The following is a 15,229-nucleotide window of genomic DNA, read 5'->3' as shown; positions in this document are numbered from 1 at the left end:
TCAACCTGTCGTAAAATAGCCTCGGAGGACAGGTTCTGTCTATCAAAGTCAGATATGATTAATATTCAAAGCGAAATAAACCGAAAGCGCTGACATTGGTTAGCTGCAACTCAACGATTGGGCGATTGGATTTTCAAACTTTTTTTCTTCTTCATTATTGATATGTGTCTCGTTTCCTTGGCTTCAGTCTTCAAGTGATGACACTCGGTGCATGGAATTGACAAAAAAAGAAGAGTTTAAATGATACGTTAATGTGGAAACTTGTTTTCAGAAAGTTTATAACATCATAATACATCAACGACATGGACCGAACACTTCTTCCCAATTGTCGAGGTGGTAATTTAAATGTATTAGTCTTTAAGAAGATATTGGAATTCAAGAAGATACTGGAACATTGTTACCACTACCGTGCAGCAGAGTACAGCAAAACAATTTAGATTCTGCGAGGTGGTAATTTAAATGTGTCAGTTTTCATGAAGATATTCGAACATTGTTACCTCTACCGTATGTAAGAGTTTACTGGGAGAAAAAAGAAGATTCTGTAGTTTTCAAGAAGATATTGGAACATGTTTACCAATGCCAGCCGTAGAAGTGTGCAGGAAATATAAACAGAGTGTTTAGTTCTCAAGAAGATGTTATAACATTGTAACCTCTGAAGTCTTTAGGAGTGTACAGGAAAATAATTAAATATTATGTAGTTTTCCAAGAAGATATTGGAACATTGTTACAACTGCCAGCCGTAGAAAGGTATAGGAAAATCAAAACTGATTCTGTAGTTTCCAAGAAGATATTGGAACACTGTTACCACTGCTCGCCGTAGGTGTGTACAGGGGAAAAAAGAAGATTTTGTAGTTTCCTAGAAGATATTGGAACACTGTTACCACTGCTCGCCGTAGGTGTGTACAGGGGAAAAAAGAAGATTTTGTAGTTTCCTAGAAGATATTGGAACACTGTTACCACTGCTCGCCGTAGGTGCGTACAGCTGAAAAAAAGATTTTGTAGTTTCCTAGAAGATATTGGAAAATTGTTACCACTGCTCGCCGTAGGTGCGTACAGCTGAAAAAGAAGATTTTGTAGTTTCCTAGAAGATATTGGAACACTGTTACCACTGCTCGCCGTAGGTGTGTACAGGGGGAAAAAGAAGATTTTGTAGTTTCCTAGAAGATATTGGAACACTGTTACCACTGCTCGCCATAGGTGTGTACAGGGGAAAAAAGAAGATTTTGTAGTTTCCTAGAAGATATTTAAACACTGTTACCACTGCTCGCCGTAGGTGTGTACAGGGGAAAAAAGAAGATTTTGTAGTTTCCTAGAAGATATTGGAACACTGTTACCACTGCTCGCCGTAGGTGCGTACAGCTGAAAAAAAGATTTTGTAGTTTCCTAGAAGATATTGGAAAATTGTTACCACTGCTCGCTGTAGGTGCGTACATGGGGAAGCAAAAGGATTTTGTAGTTTTCTAGAAGATATCGGAAAATCGTTATCTCTGCCAGCCGTAGCAGTGTACAGGAATTTGTTTGTTTTTTTATAAAGATTCTGCGAGGTACCATGAATAATTCTGAAAACATCAGCAGACTCTCGGCCTACAACTACTCCACCTATTTCTACGGGCCGACTTCCTTGCAGCAGGACGACCGAAATGCCGTCGTTATGGAGCCGCCGTCTGCCAGTGATGCCACCATCGCCGTCTTGTCCATCATCTTCTGTCTCATCGTCACCGTCGGCGTCATTGGCAACGGCTTGGTGGTGTTGGTGGTGCTGCTGGACGTCAAGATGCGACAGTCGGTGACGAACCTGTTTATCATGAACCTGGCTATTGCGGACCTCCTCATCATGCTGTTCGGCGTGCCGGAGATCGTGCAGTTCGTTATAAACAGGGGCTGGATACTGGAACCTTTCTTGTGTAAAATGAACCGATTTATTCTGGTTGTGTCCCTTTACACGTCGGTTTTGTCTCTCGTGTGTTTGTGCATAGAAAGGTAAGCTTTTGTTTTGGTGACATTTTTTCGCTTTGTTCTCCTTTTTTAATATTTAATGTTTTTCTAAATAATAATTTTAAATTTTGTACAAAATAAATTAACAAATTTAATAAATAATAATAATAATAAATCATAATAATATATATTATTTTTAATTCGGACAAACTAGAAACATGTCATAAAATGCCAAGACCGAGTTCAGCCAAATACAAAAATACAACAAGAAAACGCTCGCACACATTCAAACCGAATGACCTTGCCGAGAACCAGTCCATTTATTCGATAAGGTTAGCAAGTAGAATCTGTCCCGGATCAGACCCCTGGCTATCCAGGAGCGAGACCCGGGACAGACATGTTTGAAACCTTAGTGGTATATATAAGCATGTTAAATCAATTAAGCTAAGCTAAGCAAGTTGAAGACGCGTGTTAGATTTACACACTGGCTAATTGTGGGAAGTGTCGCTAAGTATTAAGATGAGCTATAGGTATTATCTCCGTCCTTTTGTCTGTGTGTCTGTCTGTCTATCTGTCTGCCTAACCGTCGGTCTGTCCCGCGTATACTTTTCCAGATTTTTAATTTCTGCGATGCCTCAAGATACTGAACTGTAATTTTGTATATAGCTTTAACATGTACTTTTACAGATCAAGTTTGACTTCAATGGCGCTTTACTAATTTGTCTCAGAATTGGCACTTAAAGTTAAGAGATACAAGAATTTGTTTTCTGGACATTTTATCGGCTATGCCTCAAGATACTGACCTGGAATTTTGTGTATAGCTTTAACATGTACTGTTACAGATCAAGTTTGACTTTAATGGCGCTTTACTAATTTGTCTCAGAATTGGCACTTATACTTAAGAGATACGAGAATTTGTTTTTCGGACATTTTAACTGCTATGCCTCAAGATACTGACCTGGAATTTTGTGTATCGTTTTACAATGTACTGTTACAGATCAAGTTTGACTTTTATGGCGATTTGTTCATTGTTGACAGAGTTATGACCTTTGAATGTAGGGAATTCAAAAATGTGTTGATTTACTTCTACTCTCAGAATGTCTGTTTTCGTTTGTCTTCATTTTACTTCATTTTATCTGATCCTCTCCAGCTTTTATCAAAGGCCATTGTATGTGATGTGTTGTTTGTTCTAGTTGTGTCGTTAAACAAAGAAAACGTTAACTTTTAACTTTCCATCCTGTATTTCTGGAACATCTATAGGTAGTACTAAACCAATTAACTTCCGGCTGGGTCAAAGTTCGAGATGTACACAATTTTTGATAGAGAAGTGAACACCACAAATCCTGTGATTGGTGATGAATGTAAGTGTGTTGGTTGTAAAAAGAAATAGTTTCATCTGGGCAAAAAATGTATGCAATTTTATTTTACCGTGTTAAGTAGCCGAGATGAAACTATATATATATTTTTTACAACCAACACACTCATATTTATCACCAATTACAGGCCTTGTGGTGTTCTCTTCTCTATCAAAAGTTGGGTGCACCTCGAACTTTGACCCAGTCGGAAGTTATTTGGTTTAGTACTACCTATACTGATAACATACATTTTTCGAAAGGTGGTGAATCGTGTGTTTTTATTACAACCATGATGGCTGCTAGTGGTTTTAATGGTCCATTTTGAAAATCAGCATAGCTGATGGATTTCAAATTCCCGCACCTGGTAACTTGAAGACTTTTTTTACAGGTACCCCATACATGTTCCAAGCACAAGGCTACTTGACACAGTGGTACTAGATGAAATAAAATTGCTTTACATTTTTAGCCGAGATGAAACTATTTGTTTTTATAACCAACACACATTTATCACCAATCACAAGACTTGTGGTGTTCACTTCTCTATCAAAAGTTGGGTGCACCTCGAACTTTGACCCAGTCGGAAGTTATTTGGTTTAGTACTACCTATACTGATAACATACATTTTTCGAAAGGTGGTGAATCGTGTGTTTTTATTACAACCATGATGGCTGCTAGTGGTTTTAATGGTCCATTTTGAAAATCAGCATAGCTGATGGATTTCAAATTCCCGCACCTGGTAACTTGAAGACTTTTTTTTACAGGTACCCCATACATGTTCCAAGCACAAGGCTACTTGACACAGTGGTACTAGATGAAATAAAATTGCTTTACATTTTTAGCCGAGATGAAACTATTTGTTTTTATAACCAACACACATTTATCACCAATCACAAGACTTGTGGTGTTCACTTCTCTATCAAACGTTCGGTGCACCTCAAACTTTGATTCAGTCGGAAGTTATTTGGTTTAGTACTACCTATATTGATAACATACATTTTTCGAAAGGTGGTTAATCGTGTGTTTTTATTACAACCATGATGGCTGCTAGTGGTTTTAATGGTCCATTTTGAAAATCAGCATAGCTGATGGATTTCAAATTCCCGCACCTGGTAACTTGAAGACTTTTTTTTACAGGTACCCCATACATGTTCCAAGCACAAGGCTACTTGACACAGTGGTACTAGATGAAATAAAATTGCTTTACATTTTTAGCCGAGATGAAACTATTTGTTTTTATAACCAACACACATTTATCACCAATCACAAGACTTGTGGTGTTCACTTCTCTATCAAACGTTCGGTGCACCTCAAACTTTGATTCAGTCGGAAGTTATTTGGTTTAGTACTACCAGTACCTATACAGATAACATACATGTTTCAAAAGGAGGTGAATCATGTGTTTTTATTACAACCAGGATGGCTGCCAATGGTTTTGATGGTCTATTTTGAAAATCAGCATAGCTGATGGATTTCAAAAAATTGCATTAATTGGGCAACACTAGTATTTTCCACGTCATCACCAATACTGGCATTTTTTAAATTAAAATTTTACAGAGCAGAGCACATCCTTGAACATTAGACATCATCAGTTCCGTTGTAATTAATAGAGGCATTAATTTAAATTAAGCGTGCAAATGTATTTGTAGGCTCATTGCAGTAACAGTAAATAGTTATTAGTTTAAGGGTTGGCGTTTTTTCAAGGTTTTGTTTTAAATGGGATGGCATAACATCACTACAGCGATAACTCTGATTTCTTTCTCATCCTCTCTCAAAAATGTTGTAGTTAAAGTCGCAGACCCTAATTTCAGTCCGTAAATATTAACACTAAATTTATACTTTCAATCTACAAACCTGTAACATATTTGGAAAAATTTACAACTGAGTGAAACAAGAATCTGTGATGTTGAAACGGGGAAATACTCTTTAAAATAGTATAGAGCTTGTCTCCATAACTGTTATTTCTCGGACGAACGTGCGGGTTTTAAACACACACCCCCCCCCCCCCCCCACCCCACCCCCCCCCCCCCCCCCCACACACACACATGATAACTGCATTTTGTTGTATTCGAGACACCAGAATGACCATCTCTGTCTCAAACCAATCATTGTCTCACCGTGGCCGGCCTCGGTGGTATCGTGGTTAAGCCACATCGGGTTTAAGACTGGTAGGTACTGGGTTCGCAGCCCGGTACCGGCTCCCAACCTGAGCGAGTTTTAACGACTCAACGGATAGGTGTAAGACCACTACACCCTCTTCTCTGTCATTAACCATTAACAACTAACAATTAATCCACTGTCCTGGACAGACAGCACATATAGCTGACGTGTGTGCCCAGGACAGCTTGCTTGAACCTTAATTGGATATAAGCACGAAAATAAGTTGAAATGAAATGAATGCATGTCTCATCATGAGAGAAGTAAGCCGTTACCGCTAACCAATGGGATACTCTTTCCGATTTAGCAGCAATCAGGATAGCACATACCACGACCTTTGTTGCCACCAATTGTGGAACAGAGGCTGGAATTAGTCCAATGGGCCATCCGACGGAGATCAATCCCAGATCGATCGTGTCCTTTACCACTGGGCTACGTTCTGAGTAACATAGCGCTGATGGCTAAGGAATGACAGATTTCTCAAATGTTAAAGGGCATATTCTTTTAAAACATCACACGGTGCTGTATGGTTGAAATTTACAGTTTCTTAGAAAGAATATTCAGTTCTGTAATTTAGTGTTTTTTTATATTTTCGAATGTCCAAAGAAGACGTTCAGTACATGGGGATGGTGTGAATGTTTGGTGCGCGCAAGACTTAATAATGATACTTTTTATATTTTGTAAATATCGTTTAAAAAAACAACAGCACCAGCTATAAACAAAAAAACCCACCCAAAACCAACAACCCCAAAACCCACCACAAAAAGGACACAAAAAACAAAGCAAGCAATAAAGAAAACTAAACTAAGCTAGCAAAAAAAAAAAAAAAAAAAAAAACACAACACAACACAACAAAATAAAAAACAAAATAAAACAATAACAAATAAACAAACAAACAAACAAACAAAATAACAAAACAAAAACTAAAATAAAACAAAACCAAATGAAAACAAAAGAACAAAAATGAAAAGAAAGAAAAATCCCCCACCAAAACAACAACAACAAAAAAACCCACAACAAACCCCTCGAAAAAACAAAACAAAACAGAAAACAAATACAGCAACAACAACAACATAAAAACCACACACACAAAAGCGCCAAAAAACCCAACCCAAACAAACAAACAAAAACAAAGAAACATCCTGTTGGATAGTCAAAATAGCTGGCAGCTCACTCCACTCCAACTGGTTGGGGATATAAGCAAGTAATCGGCTCCTGTTAAATGCCGTACTAATGTATAGGTGGTTAAGTGCACAGAGGTAAAATATTTGTAAAAACATATTAAATGACAAGTGGCTTTGATTTCAACTTCTTTCTAAATTAAACATCCTGGATCCTTCCTAGGAACTCAACTGCATTATTTATGAACTTTTTTCCCCATACAAAATCACATGAATATTTTATCATACTCGTCTATGTATCAATTTGTTTGAAATATTAGTATCTTTATTATTAATGACCCGCTCCCCACCCCACCCCCCACCCCCCCAACCACGCACACACACACAAACACACGCCGCTAACCCCACCGTTTTCAACGGTAGTTGAGACGTACATATTCCCATAGTCATCAGAAAAAAAGAAAGGAATGTTTTATTTAACGACGCACTCAACACATTTTATTTACGGTTATATGGCGTCAAACATATGGTTAAGGACCACCCAGATATTGAGAGACGAAACCCGCTGCCGCCACTTCACGAGCTACTCTTTTCGATTAGAAAAAGCAAGGGATCTTTTATATGCACCATCCCATAGACAGGGTAGTACATACCACGACCTTTGATATACCAGTCGTGGTGCACTGGCTGGAACGAGAAAGAGCGCAATGGGGCCACCGACACTGTTTTTAAGAGGAAACCCGCTGTCGCCACATAGGCTACTCTTTTACGACATGCAGCAAGGGATCTTTTATTTCCCACAGGCAGGATACCCCAAACCATGGCCTTTGTTGAACCAGTTATGGATCACTGGTCGGTGCAAGTGGTTTACACCTACCCAATGAGCCTTGCGGAGCACTCACTCAGGGTTTTGAGTCGGTATCTGGATTAAAAATTCCATGCCTCGACTGGGATCCGAACCCAGTACCTGCCAGCCTGTAGACCGATGGCCTAACCACGACGCCACCGAGACCGGTCAGGTCTTAAAAAGTGTTGTTATTAAGACCTTCATTTGTAAAACACTCGTCCCACAGAGATATTCGAGTTTATTAAATTTTAACCACGGAAGAAGGCAACGATACGTTTTGCTCATTCAGTATCTATTCCCAGTTGTAGGTAGCAGTATATCAACGATCTTCTCACAGGGGGTCGGATCGTTCTAAACTCTAAGTAAATCATGAAGTACAGACATTTGCCAGTCGTTGGTGATTTATGTGATAGTGCTCGATACAAAGACCTGCTCCATCTGGCCAGTACATTCCTGTAATTGGAGTTGAATGGCTATCAGTGTACAACAAGGTACTATTGTTCTCGAATCGTGCTGAGTGCCAATCAAATTAGCACGGTAATTTATTTTGTGAGAGACTAAGGTAATTCAAGATAGTGTCCTGTTACCGGTGTATCAGAATTTAGAAAACTACTTACACCGCAAATTCTTTGATTTGGTTTGTGTTTGGTGTATATAAAACACACATTCAGGCACACATACACGCACGCACGCACGCACGCACGCACGCACGCACGCACGCACACACACACAAACACACACACATACATATATACATACATCAGGGCTGTAGCTAGGATTTTTTGTTTGTTTGTTGGGGGGGGGGGTGGGTAACTGAGTAGTTAATAGTCTAAAACTTCTTTTCTTTAAGTTTCTATAGTGCTTTCCGAAATGTTCGCCCCCCCCCCCAACAAACAAAACATCCTAGCTACAGCCCTGATGTATGTATGTATGTATGTATGTATATATGTGTGTGTGTGTGTGTGTGTGTGTGCGTGCGTGCGTGCGTGCGTGCGTGTATGTGTGCCTGAATGTGTGTTTTATATACACCAAACACAAACCAAATCAAAGAATTGCCTCCCTGCTAGCTACGGCCCTGTACATACATAAATACATCGTGGATCGTGGCAAGTCTGCAATTTCCGAGCGATTCAGTACCGCAGATTCGATGGGGATCGATCCCAGACCGGGGCGAACTGACTGGGACGAACAGAATTGGGGGCGAACTGACAGGGGGGCGAACTGGCCATGGGGACGAAATGTCTGGTACCTCATCCCGCCCCCATGTTCTCATTCCAGCCAGTGTACCACGACTGGTATATCAAAGACCGTGGTATGTGCTGCACAAAATTATCGACGGAAATATGTAGCAGCTTTCCTATAAGAGACTATATTATGTCAAATGTATCAAATATCAAAGTGCGAGCTTTAGTTATGCTCGTCTATGGAGAAGGAAACCAGAAAATATATATTTGGTAGAAGAAATGCGATGGAATCATTTCGATTCCATTCTGAACCTTTGTTGCAATTTCTTCGTGATAATGAATTTTATTCTAAATTTTAATTTTGCCCATTTGTGATCTTTGGAATTTTTGTACAGTTCTTAACCCTGTGTTTCAGTTTAACTCTTGATTTTTTATACTGTGATTCATTACTACATTTTTGCATTTACCATATTTTGACACCCAATAGCCGATGTATTTTTCGTGCTGGGGTGACGTTAAACATTTTCATTCATTCATTCATTCATTGCTTCCTTCATTCATTTTATAACATTTTATATTGATATGGTTCATCACTAAAGCCTAGATCACATTATACGACGCGACTCAACTGGACGGTCGCGTCGCGTCGTGGGCCACGATCGCTGACCAATCGGTCGTGTCTGAAATCCGTTCACACTATACGACGCGACTCAACTCAACTGAAAAAAAGTCTTGTTAATTATCCCTCTTTTAAAAATCTAAGATGAGTCCAACAAGTCACTGAAGAGCTCGGACTGCCGTAGTTGACATGATGATGTTAAAACGACATCGTCTAAAGTGACATGGTACTTGTGAATGGTGTTTTGTTATACATTATTGATGCCTGTCCCCAGCGACAATTCATTAACACAGGTACCTGTATCTGTTTCAAATCGAAATAATGTACAATTTACATTGTGTGCGAGAGAGAGAGAGAGAGAGAGACGGAGGGGGGGGGGGGGGGGGGAGAGAGAGAGAGAGAGAGAGTCAGTCACAGGCGCCTTAAGTGAGTGGCAGGAATCTGAAAATAATACGAGGGACAGTTAATACATTACTGGAATATCCAATTGTTGGCACCTTCCGACAGGACTAATTGCATACTTATCCACAAATAGGTTACCCCCCCCCCCACCCACCCACACACACAACACACAAAATTCCAAACAGAAAAGTAGCAAAAAAAATAACAAAAAGAAGGAAAAAACCCCAAAAGACAACAAAACAAAACACTGTAAATTGTCTAGTAACATGACTTACGGTATGCTTTCTGTTCAGATGCTTTCTGTTTATTAGCAATGCTCTGGAATAAAAAGGTTCCACTCAGGGTCCGAGGAGAGTATTTGAAGGGGGAAGGGGCTATAGGGAATTTGAGGCATGCTCCCTCAACAAAAGTTTGACTTTCAGGCGTTCTAGCACAGCATTCTCAGCCAGAGAACAATAACAGGGGAAATGCGGGCAAGAGGCATGGGTCCCGCCCCCTCCCGCGTTCTGCACCTATAACATCTTCTTTTCAAATGTGATGGTTTCGAAAAATAACGACAACATGATATTTATATTTATCAGAATTCCGTTATGGTTTCCATGGACGCTTAAAATAATGTTTTAATAATACTGATCAACACGGCGTAAATACCAGCTTCAATATGCCTAAAATGTTATATCTTTAGAAAATGTATAAAAAGCAGTACAGTTCACTCTACGACTCCTCTGGTGACCACAGTTAAAGACAGAACAAATGTTGCGAACCATTCTGAATTGTGTTCTTCATTTTAGAAGGAAAAAAATCTCACATACCATGTTAATCAATGGCAAAAATCGTTTGTTTACATCGCCCAGCCTGTTTTCATAGTTATGCAGGTGGCGCTACGGTGGTGACTGCGAATGGGTCTATTCCTCTGTCCAGAATAATTCCGCCATTGTAACTTTTATGTCACATGATGAAATGTAGACATTCCATTGGATACCGGTAGACATCAGTTGTATAGCGTCGTGTAAACCGTTCACACTACACGACGCGACAGTCGCGCCGCGTCGTAGACCCGTTCACACTATACGACGGCCATCGTCTGCGACTGAACATGTTCGGTCGTGTCAAATGCAGTCGGGCCGACTGAAAATCAGTCGCCGACGGCTGATTTTTCAATACACACTACACGACGCGACTCAACTGTTGAGTTGAGTTGGGTCGCGTCGTATAATGTGATGTAGGCTTTACTGTTTGCATTTACTATATTTTGACACCCAATAGCCAATGTATTTTTCGTGCTGGGGTGACGTTAAACATTTTCATTCATTCATTCATTCATTCATTCATTGCTTCCTTCCTTCATTCATTTTATAACATTTTATATTGATATGGTTCATCACTTACTGTTTGCATTTACTATATTTTGACTTCCAATAGCCAATGTATTTTTCGTGCTGGGTTGTCATCAATCATTCATTCGTTCGTTCATTTTAATCATCTATGGAATGTTATGTCGTGGTGTAAACATTGTGGCTGACTCAGACACAAAACAGTAAGATTTTAGAAAGAACAGAATTGCATATAACACAAATGTGTTCAACAGAGTATTATAATAGACAGAAGGTGCAAGACCAGCTACACTGCCCTGGGAAGGAAGGAAATGATTTATTTAACGTCGTACTCAACATATTTTATTTACGGATATATGACGTCAGACATATGGTTAAGGACCAGACATATATTGAGAGAGGAAACCCGCAGTCGCCACTTCATGGGCTACTCTTTTCGATTAGCAGCAAGGGATCTTTTATATACACCATCCCACAGACAGGGTAGTACATACCACGGCCTTTGATATGCCAGTTGTGGTGCACTGGCTGGAACGAGAAATAGCCCAATGTGCTCACCGACGGGGATCGATCCCAGACCGACCGCCTCATTGCCCTGGGTGGCAATAAATCCAGTTTGTCTTTCCACCGAGACCATAGTTTGACACCCAATAGCCGATGTATTTTTTCGTGCTGGGGTGTCGTTAAACATTCATTCATTCATTCATTCATTCATTCATTCATTCATTCATTCATTCATTCCACCGAGAAGAAAGTACCTGGCTAAATAAATCAGCTGGATCCAGTAAGTTATACATTGTACAGACACGTTTTGTCTGGAGATTGTGTGATGAATGTACTCTTTGGGAAACGTCGACAGTGAACAGACATTCAACCAATTCCTCATCGGCTGCATTACAATGCTAAAGCTTGTTTTGTTTAACGACACCACTAGATATCAGCGGTCCTCTGAAGGACGAACACCCGATAGCGGATCATGGAAACAATTACGAATTTGATACGATTTTGATATCGGAATACGGTTTGGTCGTTCAAAATTCATCCTTATTTTAGTAAGACCTAAAGTTAAAGTTTGTTTTGTTCAACGACACCACTAGAACACATTGGTATATTAATAATCGGCTATTGGATGTCAAACATTTGGTATTTTTTTTAAAGTATAGTATTAGAGAGAAAACCTGTTACATTTTTTCCATTAGTAGCAAGGGATATTTTATATGCATCATCCTACAGACAGGATATCACATACCACGACCTTTGATATAGCAGTCGTGGTGCACTGGCTGGAACGAGATTCACCCAATGGGCTCACTGACGGAGATCAATCCCAAACCGACCTAGCATCAAGCGAGCGTTAAAATTATATGACGACAAGAAGGATTTGAATTATAATGACCAATCGGGATAGACCATACACATCGCTAATTTTACCTTTTATAACTACTTAATGTCATGTTGAGCCCAACAGACAGATGTTCGGTTTTAATCCATCTTTGGGACATCACTATCTACAACTATATTTTATTTAATTCAGTAGCTGATATCAGTAGGTGGAGTCCTAGGTCAGAGCTGACGTTAGAACTCTCTACAGATGTCGAAGTTGTCTGAAATTGTCTGAAATTCCTACAAGACATGCCTGTTTGAATTGAGTCGAAAAACAAATGAATATTGTCTTAGCTTGGAATGATTTTACATTAATTTGAACATTTCTAACGTGTATCTTTAATAATTGTTACACTTCGTGCATTTTTAACAATTTTAACATATCGTGTATTTTTTATAATTGTAACAGTTCGTGTATTTTTAACAATTCTAACAGTTCGTGTATTTTTAACAATTCTAACAGTTCGTGTATTTTAACAGTTCGTGTATTTTTAACAATTCTAACAGTTTGTGTATTTTTAACAATTCTAACAGTTTGTGCATTTTTAACAATTCTAACAGTTCATGTATTTCTAAGACTTAGTGTATTTTTAAAAATTGTAACTTCGTATATTTGGAACATTATTAACAGTTCGTGTATTTGGAACATTTCTTACAATTCTTGTATTTGGAACATTTCTTACAATTCTTGTATTTGGAACATGTCTAACAGTTCTTGTATTTGGAACATTATTAACAGTTCGTGTATTTGGAATATTTCTTACAGTTCTTGTATTTGGAACATGTCTAACAGTTTTTGTATTTGGAACATTATTAACAGTTCATGTATTTAACACTTTTCTAACAGTTCGTGTATTTATAACACTTCCAACAATTCTTGCATTTCTAACAGTTCGTGTATTTTGAACATGTTTGGCAGTGTGTGCCACGATGACCTTGTTTTCCATTTAGCTGGAATTAGACTGACAACCAGGAAGCATCCGACGCATGGGATTTACACTGCCTTAATCTGAGGTTTTTACGTAACTGCAAAATGCTTCTAATGGGCAGAATTTAGCTACAGTCTTTTCTTCTCGAAATATATTTCCGTAATCCTCACAGTGTTAGGAATGTTCAATTTAGCTCTGACGTGAGGGCGGTGGTAGAATTCAGAATTTGTTGGTTCTTCTCTTGGAGATTATTCTAATTCGATTCTTTCCTTCTCCAAATATATTGCCGTGATCCTCGGTTTTATAGGAAAGTTCAATTTAGCTCTTACGTGTTAACTATTGTGGAATCAAGACTCTTTTGTACTTGTTTTGAGGGTTTTTTCTGGTTTAATCTAAATGCCCCACACGTAATATAGCATATGAAAAAGCTGTCAGACAAAGTGCAGATAAAACTACATGTGCAATATTAAAGTGATTATACAAAGTAGTTCCTGCGGAAGGAGACGGCTTTAAGACCTAGATTCCCAAGCAGACGAATACAAGAAATAATCTACTTTCAGGTCGATTGATGATCATGAATGAATCCATCTTCTCCAAATGGCCAATTTCAAGACAGCTTTCTGTCAGGATAGGTCGAGTCTTCAATAGAAAATACGACATTAACGGCCGTCAGCTACTATTATGTTACAACGAGTTGCATTAAAAATGCATCTAACGGGCGAAAACGCGTCGAATACGTTTGTAAACGAGCTGCGTGATAAATGATATCTAATGGACAGGAGTATGGTATTCGATTTCACACATATTCTCAAATTGGTTTTTAGAAAAGGTAAATAATAAAATAAATAAATAATAAATAAAAATAAATAAATAAATAAATAAATAAATAAATAAATAAAACAAAATAATAATCCGACCACCCACCCACCCACAAAATAAATAAATAAAAAAATAAATAAAAAAATAAATAAATAAAAAATAAAAATAAATAAAATAAAACAAAACAAAAACAAATAATAATACATCCGACCACCCACCCACCCACAAAAGAAAACCCACCCAACAAATAAAGAGGTGTCAACCATTTTCCAACTACAACGTATTTAGAGCCCATTCGCTCTCGAACAGTTTATGCCCGTCACAGAGAAGCCATTTTTGTCGGTATTCATTCATCTGTGTGGCCAATCGGATGTGTTTAAATATATCTCCCATACGTGTGATATAGTTGTGTGATACCAGAAGCCAGGATCGATTCCCGTCGGTGGGCCATTTGGGCAATTTCTCGTTCTTGCCAGGGCTCCACAACTGATGTAACAAAGGCCGTAGTATGTACTATCCTGTCTGTGGGATGGTGCATATAAAAGATCCCTTGTTGCTAATCGAAAAGAGTAGCCCATGAAGTGGCGACAGTTGCAGTATCTTAGATGCAAGCATAAGCGTACGAGACAGAGAGCGGGGTCAGCTGTCCCCAGTGTGTTCCCATCAAATTCGGGAAAACACGCTAGAGATATTCGGGTAAAATGTGCTAACCTGAGACCTTTTTACCATGTATTTTCAGTATTCTATCCGCAGAATTAATTGTAATTAATGTGAAAATGCGTAACGATTCGTTTGCAACCTTATATAGCCGTTTGGGAGTAATGGTAAGATTAAAAAAAAAAAACCCCAAAACCCCAACAACAACAACAAACCGTTATTATCCAGATTCGGTCACTTTTATTTAATTGGAGCAAGCGCCAGCCTGTCTCTCCCCCCCCCCCCCCCCCCCACGCATATAGGAGCCCGTACGGGAAGGATGTATTGTTCAGTAAAGGATTTCCTGGGGAGTGGCTGTCCTCCTACAGACGAGGCACTTACTAGAGATTCATGGAATCATACACTATTATGCCAAATGCCAATTCGACTCTGCATTGTGCAGATCGCTTATAGTATCAGCTGCATGCACACTGCGTCAATAAACTGCACG

The 15,229-nt window shown here is 38.9% G+C and overlaps 1 protein-coding gene across 1 annotated transcript in view; it reads left to right on the top strand.

Annotated features, from left to right (window-relative positions):
• Nucleotides 1–1,637: 1,637 nt before the first annotated feature.
• LOC121379916 (neuropeptide receptor 15-like) overlaps nucleotides 1,638–15,229 on the top strand; it is a 55,940-nt gene continuing 42,348 nt past the window's right edge. The window contains exon 1 of the mRNA XM_041508595.1: nucleotides 1,638–1,980. Coding sequence (XP_041364529.1) covers nucleotides 1,652–1,980 — 329 coding nt within the window. The 5' untranslated portion in view covers nucleotides 1,638–1,651. The remainder of the gene's footprint in view (nucleotides 1,981–15,229) is intronic.

The sequence above is a fragment of the Gigantopelta aegis genome, chromosome 2 (genome assembly GCF_016097555.1).
Source record: "Gigantopelta aegis isolate Gae_Host chromosome 2, Gae_host_genome, whole genome shotgun sequence".
Classification (NCBI taxonomy): domain Eukaryota; kingdom Metazoa; phylum Mollusca; class Gastropoda; order Neomphalida; family Peltospiridae; genus Gigantopelta; species Gigantopelta aegis.
This window is presented reverse-complemented; position numbering and strand designations above follow the sequence as displayed.